The sequence below is a fragment of the Ptychodera flava genome, chromosome 9, assembly GCF_041260155.1.
Source record: "Ptychodera flava strain L36383 chromosome 9, AS_Pfla_20210202, whole genome shotgun sequence".
In the NCBI taxonomy this organism is placed as follows: Eukaryota; Metazoa; Hemichordata; class Enteropneusta; family Ptychoderidae; genus Ptychodera; species Ptychodera flava.
This window is the reverse complement of record NC_091936.1, coordinates 41741353-41757696: the sequence shown is the minus strand read 5'-3', so window position 1 is coordinate 41757696 and position 16344 is coordinate 41741353. Positions and strand designations below refer to the sequence as shown.

Here is a 16344-nt window from a genome sequence, read left to right as displayed (position 1 = left end):
GAAAAATGAATACCATTTTTAATGTCATCATAGTAATAATTTACAAAATTTAGAACCATTTTGTCACATTTCATGACTTGTATCTCGAAAAAATCTAAATGTGTGGTTTGTCGTAAAAAACAAACTTGAGCCTCCTAACCTGGGCAGAAGCTGCAACTGTTAATGATTTCTGCAATATTTCTATGCAATGGAACAACTATAGTTTCCTGCTATCTCCCTACAGCATGCGCAAACACACAATATTTAGTTTGTCAACAAAGCCTGTATATATAAATATAAATACGTATTTGGTGATAATTTAATTGGAGTCCAGGCTGACAGTCAGTTGTCAGTGTTTTAATGCATGGTACACATATATAGGCTGTGATAGCATTAGCTGAATACTAGACAATTCAACATGCTGTAGGGAGTAGAACAAGAATGCAGTTGTAAAACTGAACAAAAATATTGCCAAAATTATCAAAGTTAATACAGCTACTGCCTACGGGTAATGTCACTATCATTAATGCTCTCCTCCTGCAGTGTCACTGTCACTGCATACCTGATCAGTGCAAGAGATAGCTCTGACTCTGATGTACATGCAGAAGAGTTTGGGTCAAATGATGCTCATGACAGTGAAACATACTTGTACACAAGATCAGGCCAGAGAGCAACACATGGAAGAACACATAGAAATATTTGAATTCTGGCATATGAGAATAATCAAATACGGGTATTAAAGAAAAAAGATGGGGGTCATCATGCTTGATTTTCTAAATTTTCACATTCTTGTTATAAAATGTTACAGAATCTGATGTAAAACTTTGAACAGTAAAGACTAAAAGAAAAAATATGTGACCAAATGGAATTATTTATTTTTTAAACAAATTTAAAATTATTACACCCAAAATTTCAGAGATTAAAACATTTATTTGATGAAACATTTTACCTTCCAGTGTTGTCAATTTTGAGTAGCATCTAATCCATATATGTCTTGTAGTTTTGAAACAAATTTTTGGTAGGTCACTGTGCAATATGGCAATTAGCCAAAATTCACAATTTTCCTACTCTCTCATGATTGTCATTTTGTGTGCTCTTCAGCAGGAGCAATTGACCTGGCCAGAGTTGGATTAACTCATGTTGGCTTTTAGACCAATAAATCTAAAAAATTCACTGATGGCATTTAAAGAACTTGCCTTGGGAATATGACTATAGAAAGTGCTAAAACAGGTTGTGTTGAACACCTGTGAGCGGAACGGCGCTATACATGTTTATTTTTTCTGCGCTCACATCCTTTACAAATATGCGGGCCTGTGATAGTTAGGGGGGGGGGACTTGAAAAATTTTGACCATATAGAGGGGGGGCATTTGAAAATTTTTTAGGGTACTTAGGGGGGGATCTGAAAAAAAATAAGATTTCAATCGAAATTCCTCCAGCCCCCCCCCCCCCTAATCGTTATTTGTGAACGCAGCCTAAGTTTTCATGTGGCAGAACACAGAATGGCAGGCAGATCTGAATTGAAAATTTACAGTATAGAACTGTAAATTTTCTACTTTACAAACAGTTTGATTATTAAATTCAATAAACACAACTTTAATCATACAGTTGTCAGATCATGTATTCCAAAGCTTAAATTTGTAAAACGTTTAACAGAAAAAAAGATTTGAATATGAAATTTAGGCAGTTTCTATTTTGACTTGCAAAGTTATAAATGAGAGAAATGAGAAAGTATTCTTGTTTGAAGGCACAGCTTTGTAATCATTGTCAAATTCTTCAACTGACAGCTAAGCATTGGTGTATGAAAAGTGATGCATTAGAGTGGTTCTCCTCTGTAGCGACAAAAGTAAACCAAAACACAAAGACCTTACTGAACTATCCTTTACTGTACCAAGACACTACTGGTTCACTCACTGCATGTCTGATGATTAGTTACCAGGAAAGCATTTGGTTGTTATAATTTGAGAATTTTGAAATGATTGAAAATGCACAGTTGCGTTTCTTAGCCCTGTGGTCAAACTGTTTTCCTTTTCTTGTCTTATACTTTATTCTGTGTAAATTTATTTGATGGCCGGTGCAGTGCACGACGTTGCTGTCAAAGATCTCAAAATTAACATAATGAGGTGAGACGCTCCGCCCCTGTCGATAGGAGTGACCCCATTTGACCTTTTAGGACCGCCATATTGCTGTCTCACATATGCAAATGTTTAAAACCACGTGGTATCTCCGTTGCGTGGAACTTTCCCATCACAACCTTATGAATGTATGGGTATATTCCGCGAGTGCAGCCGACTCTTCGTTCATTTGTCGGAAATTTCCGAGCGGTGAACATCGCGGCAAATATGGCCTTCCAACTGAAACGCGTCCTTATCAGTGATTCTCTCGATCCCTGTTGTGCTAAAATATTGGAAGAAAATGGCATCGCAGTTGACACTAAAACAAAACTGTCGAAGGAAGAGCTAGTCGCTGAAATTTCGGTGAGTCATTTTGTAGATGTACATTTTGATCGTGTAGTTTAGCGCACATGTGGTTCCCGTAGACTTTTATATAGTGTAGTAACATGTGCAATGTTTTGCATGTGTGTGAACTCAAGTGTCAAACCCGACAGTGTCATGACAGTGTATTTGCAAACTGGGTGGCATCAACATTGAACATATAACTTTTAGAATATGGGAAAATACGTTCTTCATGATAGTTAGGATACTCTAATGCAGACGAGCAAATGTTCATAGATAAGGAAGCATCGCTTACTGAATGATGCAACCTGACCTTACTCGTTAGGCCTGAAAACCCAACTCTTCGAGACATACGGTACTGCATACTGCCAGCTAACCGTTCGCAGGTGTCATTTTGCTTGCCTAGCATGTAGTGATCGACCTTTAATTGTTGTAGACACTCTATATGAGGGGTCGAGTAAACCGTGATCAGCGCCCCAATGCTCAAGTGTCTGTTGACAACTACAGCACGCTGTCTCTGCAGGGCTTCCCTGCTCTGGCTGGCTGTCGCGGCAGCATGTTCATCCGTGGTACGGTGTGCGACGCTGCGTCGGTCCTAGGGAAAGCTCATTGCAGACTCATTCAGGCCACAATACATGTCAAGGTTCAAACAGGCGGCCCGCTCTGTGCGTGATCACGTTTCTCTATTATAGCATGGTCCTTTGTTAACCTTCGACCGGAAGGTCTACCCTCTGCAGTAACAACACCTTTAGCGTTGAATTTAAACGAACCGATAGTGATCTCTTTAAAAACTTACTTAGTTTCAATATTCATTCATTCATTCATTCATTCATTCATTCATTCATTCATTTATTCATTCATTCATTCATCAGCATTCATTCATTCACCCATCCATTCATCCATTCATTCTCTCCTTGTTTCATTTGAGATATTATAATTGGATGAGATCGTGATAACCTTCCCAGGTAGAAAAACCACAGTACTTGCTAACTTCTCGGTTTGAGACACAGATACCTCTGTGACTTATGAACAAAGCAGTTTTGAGATCTTATTTTTTTTATGAAATGAAAGTAAACTATCCTATTCCACCTTCTCTCCATCAATTTGAATTGACTTGAATTGGCATGTTGTACTGATGTACACAGTAATACTAGCAGCCCAGCCTATTCTACAAATGTATACACATGATTAGTTCATAGTATAAATAATATACATTGTCACTGAACAGCAGATTAAGGATATACACTGACTGCAAGTCAAGTTTTTGTGAAAGAAAAATCGGAAGTCAAATCTCAAAACATTTTAATGGTACCAAAGCTATTGTATTTTCTGAAATCAATATTGTTTTCATGGTAGCACTTTGATTTTAGCTCTAAATAATGATAAAAGGAACTTCTCATTGTAGCTGAGATGTGACATCTGTTTTGAGCCTATTTATTTTGTACAATCCACAGAACTACGATGGAATTGTTGTGCGATCTGCCACAAAAGTGACAGCAGAAGTGATTGCAGCCAGCAAGAACCTGCGAATCATTGGAAGAGCTGGAACTGGTGTTGATAACATTGACATCGGTGCAGCCTCAAAGAAGGGCATTATTGTTATGAAGTAAGGAATGTTGCCATGGCAACAAGAAAATCTCATCTTTGTGAGGTTTTGATTTCCAAAAAAAATGTGTCAGTATGGTTGATTTTGGTACTGTGACAATTGGAAAGAAGAACTTGCAAGATTTTCAAATCTTCCCTGTATTTCTCCTCCAAAACTAAATGTTTTAACAAAATATGTTGTATGGCTTATTGTTATGTTGAAAATGCCATCAGGAAATGGGCATTGTTGAGTAAAAGCGTGTCAAAACATTGATTGCTTTCACTTATTCATCAGAAAAATTTTGCATATCATTTAACTGTAGGCAGAAATTGTCGTTTTATGTTATCGCTTTTTCCATAAAACTCTGTTCTAATTTTACACTGAGATAATTTCAGGTGTTGACATTAATTCAAATTGGACTGACTTCAATTACATTCACTCTGTGCTGTCGGCAGCCTGTCGCACAAATCAATTTAAAACTCAATTATTTTTTCTTCCACAAGAAGCTGATGTCAGAGATAAACCTATATTTGTTCACGTTGCTAGCTTTGCTGTTCTATTTATTCCAAACTCAATTATTTTCCATGTCATTCACTGTAACGTGTAATCGCCAATCTTTGGATTATTCCTACTCTTCGTCTTTTCATGCAAAGTCAGAAATCAATGTTTGTGGCAGCAAGTTACCAGTATGACCTCTGTGAATAAAACATTGATTTCTATAACACCACTACAGAAAATTTGTAAGGGGAGAATCATTTGATTTCTGGGGAGGGGTTTTAGGATTTTTAGGAAAAAAAATATGTTGACAGGTGAAGAAGAAGGGAAAAATTGATCCAGTAATTTCTTAATGTCTAGTAATGACAGAAAATAGACAAAAAAAACGCTGCCACAGTTGCGGGGAAAAAATTTGCTGTAATACCCATTTCCTCCGCCCCGCCCCCCCCCCCACAATCAAATGGTTCTCCCCCAAAGAGTGTTGTTTTAAAGGAAGGTCATCTTCTTCCTCATTTTAAATTTTACATGTGTTTGAAAAAGATTTCATGTTTGTTCAGTATTTGGAAGTAAGACTATCTACATGTAAAAGTGGATGTTATCGGTACGACATACAGTTTAACCTTCAAAAATGTCTGTATTGACAATTGCTGCGTAGGAACTGTCAAAGAAGAAATATTCACCAGTGTTCACATTACTTCTTCCCTTTAAAAACTTACTCAGTTTTGACAAGGTGTTCCATAGTAGTCAGCGACTCCAATTACACTTATCAGTTTACTCTGTGAGAAAATTTTCTTGAGGCAAATCAAAAGTCAAAGCTTTCTACAGCACTATCACTACTGTCCAAGCAAGTTATGTTGGAAAATCACCTACAAGTACTATCAGAGGAAGGTTTATCTTGACACTCACTCATTACCGTATAATAAAATTTCTCTCAAAATTTGAGATTGTTTCACTGGTAGGCAGCCTAGCAGTCAAGTACTTACTGAGAATGTTTTGATGTCGTATTTTCTTGATGTTAGGTGTTCATCAAGGAAAAAAAGTGTCAGAAAAATTTACCAGTTTGTTTTTTGTTTCAGCACACCAGCTGGTAATACACTGAGTGCTGCAGAACATACCTGTGCCATGATTTGTGCAATGTCAAGGTGAGAAACCAGAAAACCAAATGCAATGATATTTGGATACAATTCCCAACTAGACAAAAATATAAAAAAATGTACATAAAATTTGATTTATGTATTCAGAGGACCTGTAAATCAATACATCAGCTGTACAATGAATATTTAAATTAGTCGCAAATGAACAGTCCAATGATTGTAACATACCTGTATGTGTACATTTGTAATTGAAGTAAATGACAAACAAAAGTATGAGTGGCTGTTTTTGCATGTTGTTTGCAAAATTTGATGTTAACATCTTTACTTGTAATTTTGTTTACTTTTGTGGTCAGTATATGTGGAATTATCTATGTATACATATGCATACATTTTTGTATACTCTTGACAGTGTACCCTCTAAGCCAGTATGATGCGCCAGTACACACACAAATTGACTGTAACAGAAGCCATTTTTTGACATGTAAAGATATAGGGCTGATGCAAAGAAATTTCGTTAAGTCCTAAAAGATAAAGCAAAGTTTTCAGAAATACATGTTTGTTAGAGGGCACACTGACACTTGATTTTAAAGTGCATAACCTCTCCAAATGAAATAACCCATGCTGTATCTGAAAATGTTCGTGTGAATTCTCAGGAACATTCCACAAGCACACATGTCAATGAAATCAGGGAAGTGGGACAGAAAGTCGTTCATGGGATCTGAGCTGTACGGCAAGACTCTTGCAATCGTTGGACTGGGCAGAATTGGTAGAGAAGTAGCTCTCAGGATGCAGTCATTTGGAATGACGGTAAGTGATGGAAATGCTTTACTTTTCTCTCAAGGGATTGAAGTTCCTTTTGGCTCAAATGTTCAGTGAACGTAAAGGTGTTCTACCCACAACAAATTCTAATTGTTTCTTATGCAGTGCCTAAGTTGTTTCGAATGGCACGGTTACTACCAAAACTTTGACTATAAAATACGATTTCAAATATCAAAATATTAATGCTGTAAATAACTTGTTTCATGTCTTTGATAGTATTTTCATGAAAGTGGATTTGTGTCCTGTTCCAATATGGCTGACTTTTTCTCATTTCAGACGATTGGATTTGATCCTCTTGTACCGCCTGAAGTGTCGGCAACATTCAATACAGAATGGCTTGAAGTGAAGGACATCTGGCCCAGAGCTGATTACATCACTGTACATACACCTCTCATTCCACAAACTAAAGGTAATACATACTCAAAATGTCAGCATTACATTGGGAATACAGATGACTGTGAGAAAAACAAAATTAAAGAAACAAAATGTTATTTTTTACAAACCAGTATATCTCTCCGAGATTTTTTATGACCCTGAAAACTAACACCTCATCACTTTAAGTGTTTATCCTCAGATAGAAACAAACACACTTTACAGTAAATCATTATATGACTAATTTATTTTTTACTGGGTAATGAACCGAGAAAAAGGTATTTTTTATTTAGCACGAAGAAAATTTATAATTTGGGAAATGCTCACTATGAGGAACTACTTGCAGCTGATGTTATGAAATTTCTGAATGGAAAATGACAAACATCAAAGTAGCAATTCTGAAGAACAATTTTTAATTCTGCGTGTTCTCATGGCTAAATTCTTGTTTTGTAGGTCTGCTTAACGACGAGTCATTTCAACAATGCAAGAAAGGTGTCCGCGTTCTCAACATAGCTCGCGGTGGCATCATCGATGAAGAGGCTCTGCTTCGTGCTCTCAACTCTGGACAGTGTGCCGGTGCTGCATTGGATGTCTTTGTTGAAGTGAGTGGTCTATTAAATCTTGCATCTTTCAAAACTTCATTTTCAGGGCTTTGAAATGTTGTAGAGAGCATTCAACAATATGCTTAAAGTTTTCTAATATTAAAATCTTCACCTGAAATTTGTCAAATGGGAAGGAGGTAGTAGCTTGGTGCATGTATCAGAATTGCAATCAAAATAATACATTGACTATCAAGAAATTGCGTTTGGAATAAGGGAGCTTTGTCTGTAAGAAGAGAAAGGATTAGCTCTGTATGCTGAATCCGTTGCTGAGCTTGATGCCATGTATGTGGATTCAGCATTAATCTTCAAAGTGGCATTTTGTTGAATGTATACTTTACACTGGTGATGTAAGGGTGTCAAATTCAATACAATACCTAAAGAAGGGTTTAGTTTTAAAACATGCAGACAATATCAGATTTATAAGCGTGCATGCACATATATTTTTAGTTTCTTATCAACCAATTTATGTCTCTGTGTTCTGTGTGATAAATATGTGTGTAGGAAGGAAAATGTCAGCAATATCTAGATAATTCGCATGAATTACTGTGATCTCTATCTAATAATAGTAGATTCTGTGATACCTGTCACTAGGGGTTTGTTTTAATACCTCAGTATTAGCTCTGTAGGATCAAGAAAATTTGATAACTTCCAGAGTGAAAGAAATTCATGTTACTGTATAAAGGGATTGAAATTGGGTCGGGCATGGATGAACCAGCCATGGATTGGATTTTAATGGAATTACTAGCTCATTTGTTTATAAATTGCTTTTTAGTTTTGATTTGCTTGGAGACCAGCTGGTTTTCACTATCGTCCATTTGCAGTGAAACAGAACTCCAAATAGTCAATTTAAGAAAAGATGTTGGATAACTTATGATATTGTGGAAAAAAGAGCATCCTGAACATGAAAGTGTAAATGTACGTCAATTGTGTTTAAGCAGATTGTTTGCCTCGCTTACAAAATAAGCTAGCTGGGATGTTGAAATGGTGACAGATTCACCACTCAATAACTTATGTTTTTATTAAAAGATGGAAAAAGGAATATCCTTGCGCATTAGTCAGTTTGTTGGCAAAGAGAATGACTGCAATATTTGCAATGTTTTTGCAATTCTTCAAAATACAAAATCATACAATGTATGTTATTAGAATTTCTGTTATCAATGTGTCTTTTGCAAAAACAAAAAACGAAATACATGTTACTGAATGAAACATTGAGCTGTTAAAATGTAACCACTGTACAAATACAACAGATATTTGGATTGCCTAGTCTGTGTGGGAGTTTGGGCATATTGAGTTCTATTTAAATGGGATATTGTCCGTGGCACTTTTAAACATCCAACTTATTCACAGCCCATTAAACACTTCAAATCATTGTGGATACACCTAGAAAAATTACACAGTTTTCTACTTTCATCACGTATACATTGCATGTAGTTATTAAGTTCTTGCATTTTAATACCAGCAGTGACGTCTCTACTCTTTGAACAGATTGAACGAAATACAATGAATCAATAATTCAGCGTTTTATTAGCTTTTTAGTGAATTCTCATATTCTTTTCATTTCAGTGCATAATTGCATATTATTTGATTGTCATATTTACTGAGAAAAAATATCTTGAATGGTTTTACTGCCATGTAGATGATTAGAAATTACTGTGAAAAAATTTTTCCCATCTTCCATTAATTTTAAGGAAGGTTTTCAGAAATGACCCCATCAAAAAGTAAATTTTTAGGCGCCTTTTATTAGGGTGTGTATAAAATGATAGGAGAGATTTTTCTAAAAATTAAAGATGAAGGTATTGCCTAGCAGATCTTTTGAAATTTTGTTGAGATAACTTTTTAATGTTGAAGAATCAATTTTCCCAATCTTTATGTTCAGTGCTTTTTATGTTCTGTATACATTTAAGGAGATTTTTTCCTGAAACAAAACAAACGCAATTAGTAGTGCATTTTAAAGCTTCATACACCAATAATTAGGGATTTTCATTCGGAAGATTTCTGGGTTTTTGGAAAACAGACCAAGAATAAAACATCATGTTTGTCTTTTACAGGAACCTCCGACAAACAGAGATCTTGTTGATCATCCACACTTGATAGCCACACCACATTTAGGTGCCAGTACTACAGAAGCCCAGAAAAGAGTCGCTGAAGAAATCGCCGAACAGTTTGTCGACTTGGTGAAAGGCAAAAGACTTGAAGGAGGAGTAAGTTGTCTTTTTCTAAGTTGATCCATTCTGTAGAAAAATGAAAAATTGTCTGATGCAATGTAACCTGGTTTCTATCATTTATTAATATTGATATGAATATCATTGACAGATATCCCTTAACTGCAAACACCCACATCCCTGTTTGCAGATACTGCCTTTATGGTATTTCTGATGGCTTATGAAATATATATAAACCTTCACACATCCTTACAGGTTTTGTGCCATCTTCATGAAAAATTATTCACATTCTAATCATTTTGTTGCATATTTCTTGTTTGTCATGTGATGTACTAGTTGAAGCCATGGAAATTTTACTCTTCATGACGGTATGAAAAAAATCATTGAAGTGTGTTTGAAATCCTGCAAACATTACTGCAAGGGTTATTTCACATAGTATGTTCAGAATGCAACCCATCGACAGATCTTTAAGCAAATATTTTTTCTTAAAATCTTAATCATTCTTTCCAATAATATGTTCTTCCTTTAAAAACTGAAGAGAAATTTAGGTTTTCACCATTTTCATGGAAAGCAACATTGAAATTCTATCCATAGAGTAAGAACAGTAAAGATCATTGTCAAATATATCATCTTTCAGGCAATTTGGTTTTTCCTCTTTAACAAATGCTCAGAGCCTACAATTTGTAATTGTGTGATTTTAAAAGGGATTTATACAGAGTTTCATGGTGCAGAGTCTGAGTGAAAGTGTAAAACAGCTCAACTGATCATCTTCTGCCTCTTTGAAAAGATCTTGCAGTTCTGTCTGTGGACATGGAGCAACAAATGAAACTATGTGACTTAAGACAACACTCCTCTTCCCCCCCCCCCCCCCCCCCACCACACCTCTGTATAGACATCATTATTTATCATAGAACATGTCAAGGTGTTTAAAATTAAGTTGTAAACTGGTGAAGTCTTTTAAAGTTGTTCACTGCGCTAGAAGTCTACAGAATAAGGCGTGATTTCTTGCATGTAAGCAGCTCACCAAACTACTGTATTTTCCCCAAAAACTCTGTCTGCAGGTGAATGCCATGGCACTGAGCAATGCATTATCACCAGATACACGTCCAGTTGTGTCATTAGGTCAAGGGCTGGGAGCTGTAGCTGCTGCCCTCGCTGGTGAGGTCAATGCAAAAACTAAAGTACAGATCAATACCTATGGTAAGTCTCCCTTCTACTGTTTTTTGAGTCGTCGTCTCTGCCAATACTTATGAAGTCTAATTTCATCAGAAATAAGGGGATTGTTTAAGGTAGAATGCACCTCGGGGACAGATATTCAGACTTTCAAACTTTTACAATTCTGTTTTGGTCTACCACTTGTGGGGGGGCTAATTTTTAAGCTCTTGGAATAAGTAAAGTTTTCTAGCTTAGTTTTGTGGAAAATATCAGTAAATATTGGGTAATTTGCTTCAGTACTTCCAAAATTTGGACGTTGACACCCGATTTTTGTTCTTGATTTTGAAAGAGAGATTGAAAGTTTGCTTGAGGAAAATTTTTAGCAAAAGTGAAATCTTTCATTTTTGTGCCGTGGACTACCTTAACCTTTCAAAACCATTTACCTGTCTGTCGGTCCATCCACTTTGATGAAAACTAAGATTTAGAAATGGTGATTTCTTTATTCTTAGTCATTTCTTGTAGAAACAAGAAGTAGTAGAGACTTCAGCATCTGTACATCTGATTTTAATCAGATTGTAGGGTCCATTCATTCTATTGAAAACGAAAGGGATATAGCAAAGCTTGGAAAGGATTGAATCTTTTAGGTTGGAAGACATGGCTATTTTCAAGATTATGAACGGAAAAATTGTAATTTTTTTTACCCTGAGGACATCAGTTGCAATGACTATGTACAGTGTTTTTGGTGACAGTTTATAGAAACACTTTTGAGGAAAGAAATGTTGTGAGATAATGAAATCAGATGGGACAATTTGATTTTTAAAAAAAGCACTACTGAAGAGTGAACCATGGCAGGAATATTTTGAAAAAAGAATGCAGTAACCTTTGAGAGTAAGAGTGCTGAAATGTTAATATACATTCATTCCAGTTGAGTTGTCAAGAGTAGGAAGACTTTTGCCCGTGATCTTTATTGAGCTGTAATTTGCTTTTTTTATCTCCATGCCGGAAATGATGAGATTGATGTCTTTTTAATGCCACTGTTCACAACTCTGAGATTACCATCGCTGTAATGATGGCATGAAAGCTAGCCTTGCATGTCCAACTGTGATTGAATTTCATTGGATTACAGTGTTTATTCAACCACTGTCAAGTAATGCAGGTTTCAAATCCTCTCTTGAATACAAAAATTACAGCAGACATCACTGGCATGAAGAATTTGTCATTTTGTATTCTCATGAGGGTATTTTTTTGAAGAAATTAGGCATGCAGTGAGTTTGGATCTAGAACTGCTGTACTTGAAAATAAATTTTAATTTTGGCATTATGAAAAATAATGATTTTGATAAAAAAATTCAAAGCGGAGGACAAAGATTTTACCTAACAACTTTGAAATCTTGTTCACATTCTTTCTGTTTGACATTTGATGTGAGTGTCAGGGAAACAAAGCTTTATTTTGGAACACTCCTGCAGTTGTAGGCTATGGTGTAATATGAATGCGTGTATGTTGAGAATGTCCTACTAGATTTTGTTATCGTTGAATACACACTTTCGTAAAATTTTGACTTTGTGAATTTTCATAAAAGTAATGTATCTTTATATTTCCAACCACCAGGTACTGATCTTGAGTCGGCCGGGTCATTTTTACCGGCAGCGGTTGCTGTTGGTGTTCTCAAGGCCCAGGTGGCTAACTCTCTTAATTTGGTCAGCGCACCTTTCTATGCAAAGGAACTGGGCATTAAGGTAAGATGGTTTCCACTGATATGGGAGCTGTAGTGATTTCAAGTGTCTGCTCAGTGTTACATGACCAGTGAGTGATTCATGACATGATAGGGAAATGGGTCCAGGGAGTAGTGCTGTCATGCATTGCAAATATAATGGACTTCAGCATGACAAGGATGACATAAAAATATAGTAAGCACTAAATTACAATTAGGAATTGTATAAAAGAGGATTTTGATATTTTGTTCATACCCAGCAAAGAAATCTGTGGGTGGAAAATTCAAAATAACATTGAAAATTTTGTGACCCAATTAAAACTTTGGTTAGTGTTTCTTTTCTGGCATTGATATAGCCAAAAATATTACAAATTCAAATTCAACAGTTGGAGTAATTTTGACATTTCAAAACTGAACATTGATAGTCAGATTATTGATGGACTATTACTGGATTCTTTTTCAAATCAAACCTCATTTCTTTGAACTTGATAGCTCAACCTGCTAGCATAGACCCTCCAAGGTCATTTGAAAGTACACTGTAAATACACTGTCATCTAAATTCAAACCAGTAGGTGTGAACTGTAGCATCCTAGGAGAGATACTATTAAATTGGCATTTTTTTACGTTTAATAGCTGTAAGTGACAATGCAATTTTGTTTTTAAACCCCCGTCCAACTAAAATGAAAGTTTACCATTTGCAAAGTATATAAATCTGGTGAATAGCCAGCTATCTAAACACAAGTCCCCTGGGAACGGCTCACTGTTTCCATTACCTGCAACTGGCAATATAATCTCATAAAATCCATGTGACTTGATCAAAGCTATACCATTACCTGTCCTCATATTGCTTCCAATTCCCAACAGATCACTTGCCAACACTCCAATGAGGGACTGGCCAACTGCAAAACAGGGGTGACACTGACCCTTGACAACAATGGCGCCATCCACAAGGTCACTGGCACAGTGCAAGGGACCGGTCCACTGTTGGTTGATGTAGGTGGGGCCACTTTCATGGGTGGTGTGCTACTGTCTGGCAATGTCTTGCTGTACAAAGGTGGTCAGCTTTCTGCCATCACTGGTAAGTTTTCGCATTTTTCATGTGGTCAATAAAGGGATTTGAACTTTTCCTCCTTTAACATTGCAACTGTATCATACATAATAATTAAATAAATTCTTTGTGATTTTTGTTGTTTCATTTCTGCTTCACTCGACAATGTAAGATGGATTATGAGAGTGATATTAGTGTCCCATGCTTTGTTCTCATCGCACTGTAGCTTTTTCCTGGAAGAAAACTCTGCCACTCTTTATTGTTCAAACTGTATTTCAAGGGACAGTAGTTGTAACTTTTGTCACTATTGTTTTAAATTATTTTACTCTGAAACTAGTTCATTTTCTTCCACTTCTCCTTGAAGTTTGTTGAAATACAAGGTTCTAACTTTGCAAATACGAAACATATTTCCATCTGTCAGTAAAAATGTCTACATTTTGTGGACAAAACGTATGCTGGACAAGATTATAGTTTACATGGCACTTCCATTCATGTTTTGCTCATCATAGCTGTTGCTTACAAAAGCTGTATGTCTGTTTCAGGGGCATTGGCCGGAAGCTCACAGGTCCTTTCATACTCTTCAACTGAGGGCAGTGACGGATGGAGTGCCATGCATCTAGCACAGCCCTTGGCTTCCCTTGACGCAATCAAAAGCCATGCCAGTCAGATAAATCAGATCAGCCTGTAAACATAAAGTGTATTGCTCCATGTCATCTTCTTAGTCTGCAGCCTTCTGGCTGGAGTTACTAAATTATGAAAAAAGTTACATTTTTAATTCCGATCTCGTCCATCACAAATCACCATAATGGGAGAGAAGTCGAATTATGAAACGGTATTACTTTCAAATGCCTCTGTTAATCCTAAAAATTTATGTAAATTGTGAAATGATACTGTTATAGATTCGTTGGCATGTGCTTGTACCCTTCTGTAACAGCTGATATAAAAAACCCAACAGTAAGGCTGAATATATTACAAGTTGCTGCTTTCTAGCTGTGCTGTATCAGAATACAGGTAGAAGTTTATGATTTTTTCGTGTACCTGAGCAATAACAGGAGAAAAGTTGGTCGTTATGTTCTCATAGCAGTAGAATATAAATAACTGAACCAACATAAGGACTGACTGAAAAAAAAAGCAAGTGTTATGATATGAGAAGTGTGAAATGTTTAGATAGCAGACATTGCTTAGCATTGCTTTTTGTTTTCCAGTATTATTACTGTACAAGTTAAAAACAATGAAATTCCATCTGTACCTGTTACATAGCCTCAAAAGAGACATATTCAGCTGGCAAAGTGTGGAAATCACAGCTGTACACTCATGCTTTTCAGATTTAAAATGTATATTTTGAATCCGGAATGATCAGAAAACTAACTCCAAAGATTAACCCCCCAAAATTCACAGAATTTATTATCTTTCGGTGAACATTCTTTTTTCCTACTTTTGTCTACATTTGGTATTTATGATTGTCAATGGCGTTTGAATAAATTAAGTTGTGTAAAGATTATTTACAAACAAGTAGAGTGACTTAAATATACTGTTTGTCAGGAAGAGCAAAGCCAGTTATCTTTAAACTTGGCAGTCACTCCTCTCATCAAATCATTTATTTCAGTTACACATCAACTCACCAACATCAACTTTTTCTGCAAGTGGGTTGAAGATACTTTTTGTCCATCCATCTCCTACATTTCAAGGTTCTGACAAATATGCAAGACTTCTTTAATCATACAAGATATCCCTATTATTTGTATTCAAGTCCATTGACTGGAAAAAATCTTCATATATTCTAACTTTGGTGTGAATGTCTATGATTCGTAATTTTCAAACACCTCATCTTTGATGGGCAAAAGACTTCTGCAGGGTTTACTCTATTTGGACACTGTGGCGATTTGAGGACAAATGAGCTAGCAGTTTTCATACTGAGGTCCTGCAGTGTCCAGTATTTATAGAACTGCCATCCTCATGTGTAATTTTACAGTTTTCCTTTTGTAAATGTACTTGTGTTTGAAATAACATATCTGGCCATCCAGGCTGGTACTGACAAAGAAAAATAAAGTGATTTAAATTCATGAACTTTAAGTGCAACTGCTTGTCTGCGTGTGAATTAAATTTTAGGTACATTTCTTGGTTTTGAAGCTATCACAGCTTCAAGAATGAGAAAATTGAAATCACAAAAATTGAAAATTTTATCTAATTTCATCATGACTATATAATCCTCGTGTCTTAGTGTTGAAGAAACTTTCTTTGGTTCCTGCAGGCATATTCCTGATCTCATCTGCAGCCAATACTCTGACAAAACCTGATTTCATTCAAACTTTGCACAAAGATTCTGATCTATGACCACTAGCAGATATGTGCAGATCACTTTGTTTTGCAAGACAATCCAATATGGCTACCATGTGACAATTAGTGAAGATAGTTTCATGTTTAAGGCAGTATGCATCACGAAAGTGAAAGGATAAACTTTCGCTAAAATTTGCCTCGATGAAACTTTCAACCATTCTCTTACCAGAGCAATTTTAAAAAATAGAAAAAAAACTGAAAAACAAATTACCTAACATTTACCAATATTTTAAATTCAAAATGGCTTCCATCCCTGTGTAGACTATTTGGGGAAAAATAAAATTTTTGATTTCAAAAACCTAAGATTGAAAATTTTTCTGACTCCAAGAGCTTCAAAACAAGCCTCTATATAAGTGGTAGATAAAGTGTATTTGTCAAAATTTGAGAGTCTTGAAGTATCTGTCTTCGAGGCACATTCTGTCTTATTGTCATCATTTTCGCATGCCAGAGACTAATTTATTCAAACTTTGTAGAATGACAGTGTTCCCTGGTACACAAATTTGTTGTGTGAAATTAATCCTGTATGACCAA

At 35.9% G+C, this 16344-nt stretch overlaps 1 protein-coding gene across 1 annotated transcript; it reads left to right on the top strand.

Moving 5' to 3' along the window:
* Positions 1-2187: 2187 nt before the first annotated feature.
* Positions 2188-15549, top strand: LOC139141042 (D-3-phosphoglycerate dehydrogenase-like). Its single transcript, XM_070710613.1, has 11 exons — positions 2188-2454; positions 3888-4039; positions 5590-5655; positions 6261-6414; positions 6703-6835; positions 7252-7400; positions 9449-9601; positions 10624-10762; positions 12326-12453; positions 13293-13506; positions 14019-15549. Exons 1-11 carry the CDS (start codon positions 2239-2241, stop codon positions 14162-14164), a joined length of 1650 nt encoding a protein of 549 aa, XP_070566714.1. The 5' UTR covers positions 2188-2238; the 3' UTR covers positions 14165-15549.
* Positions 15550-16344: the final 795 nt, after the last annotated feature.

What these genes read in the sequence shown, in the direction of transcription:
- LOC139141042 (XM_070710613.1), top strand. Translation starts at nt 2,239, where the DNA reads ATGTATGGGTATATTCCGCGAGTGCAGCCGACTCTTCGTTCATTTGTC. An exon ending in TGCAGTCATTTGGAATGACG is followed by an intron (nt 6,415 to 6,702) that starts GTAAGTGATGGA and finishes TTCTCATTTCAG; the next exon opens with ACGATTGGATTTGATCCTCT. An exon ending in GCAAAAGACTTGAAGGAGGA is followed by an intron (nt 9,602 to 10,623) that starts GTAAGTTGTCTT and finishes CTCTGTCTGCAG; the next exon opens with GTGAATGCCATGGCACTGAG.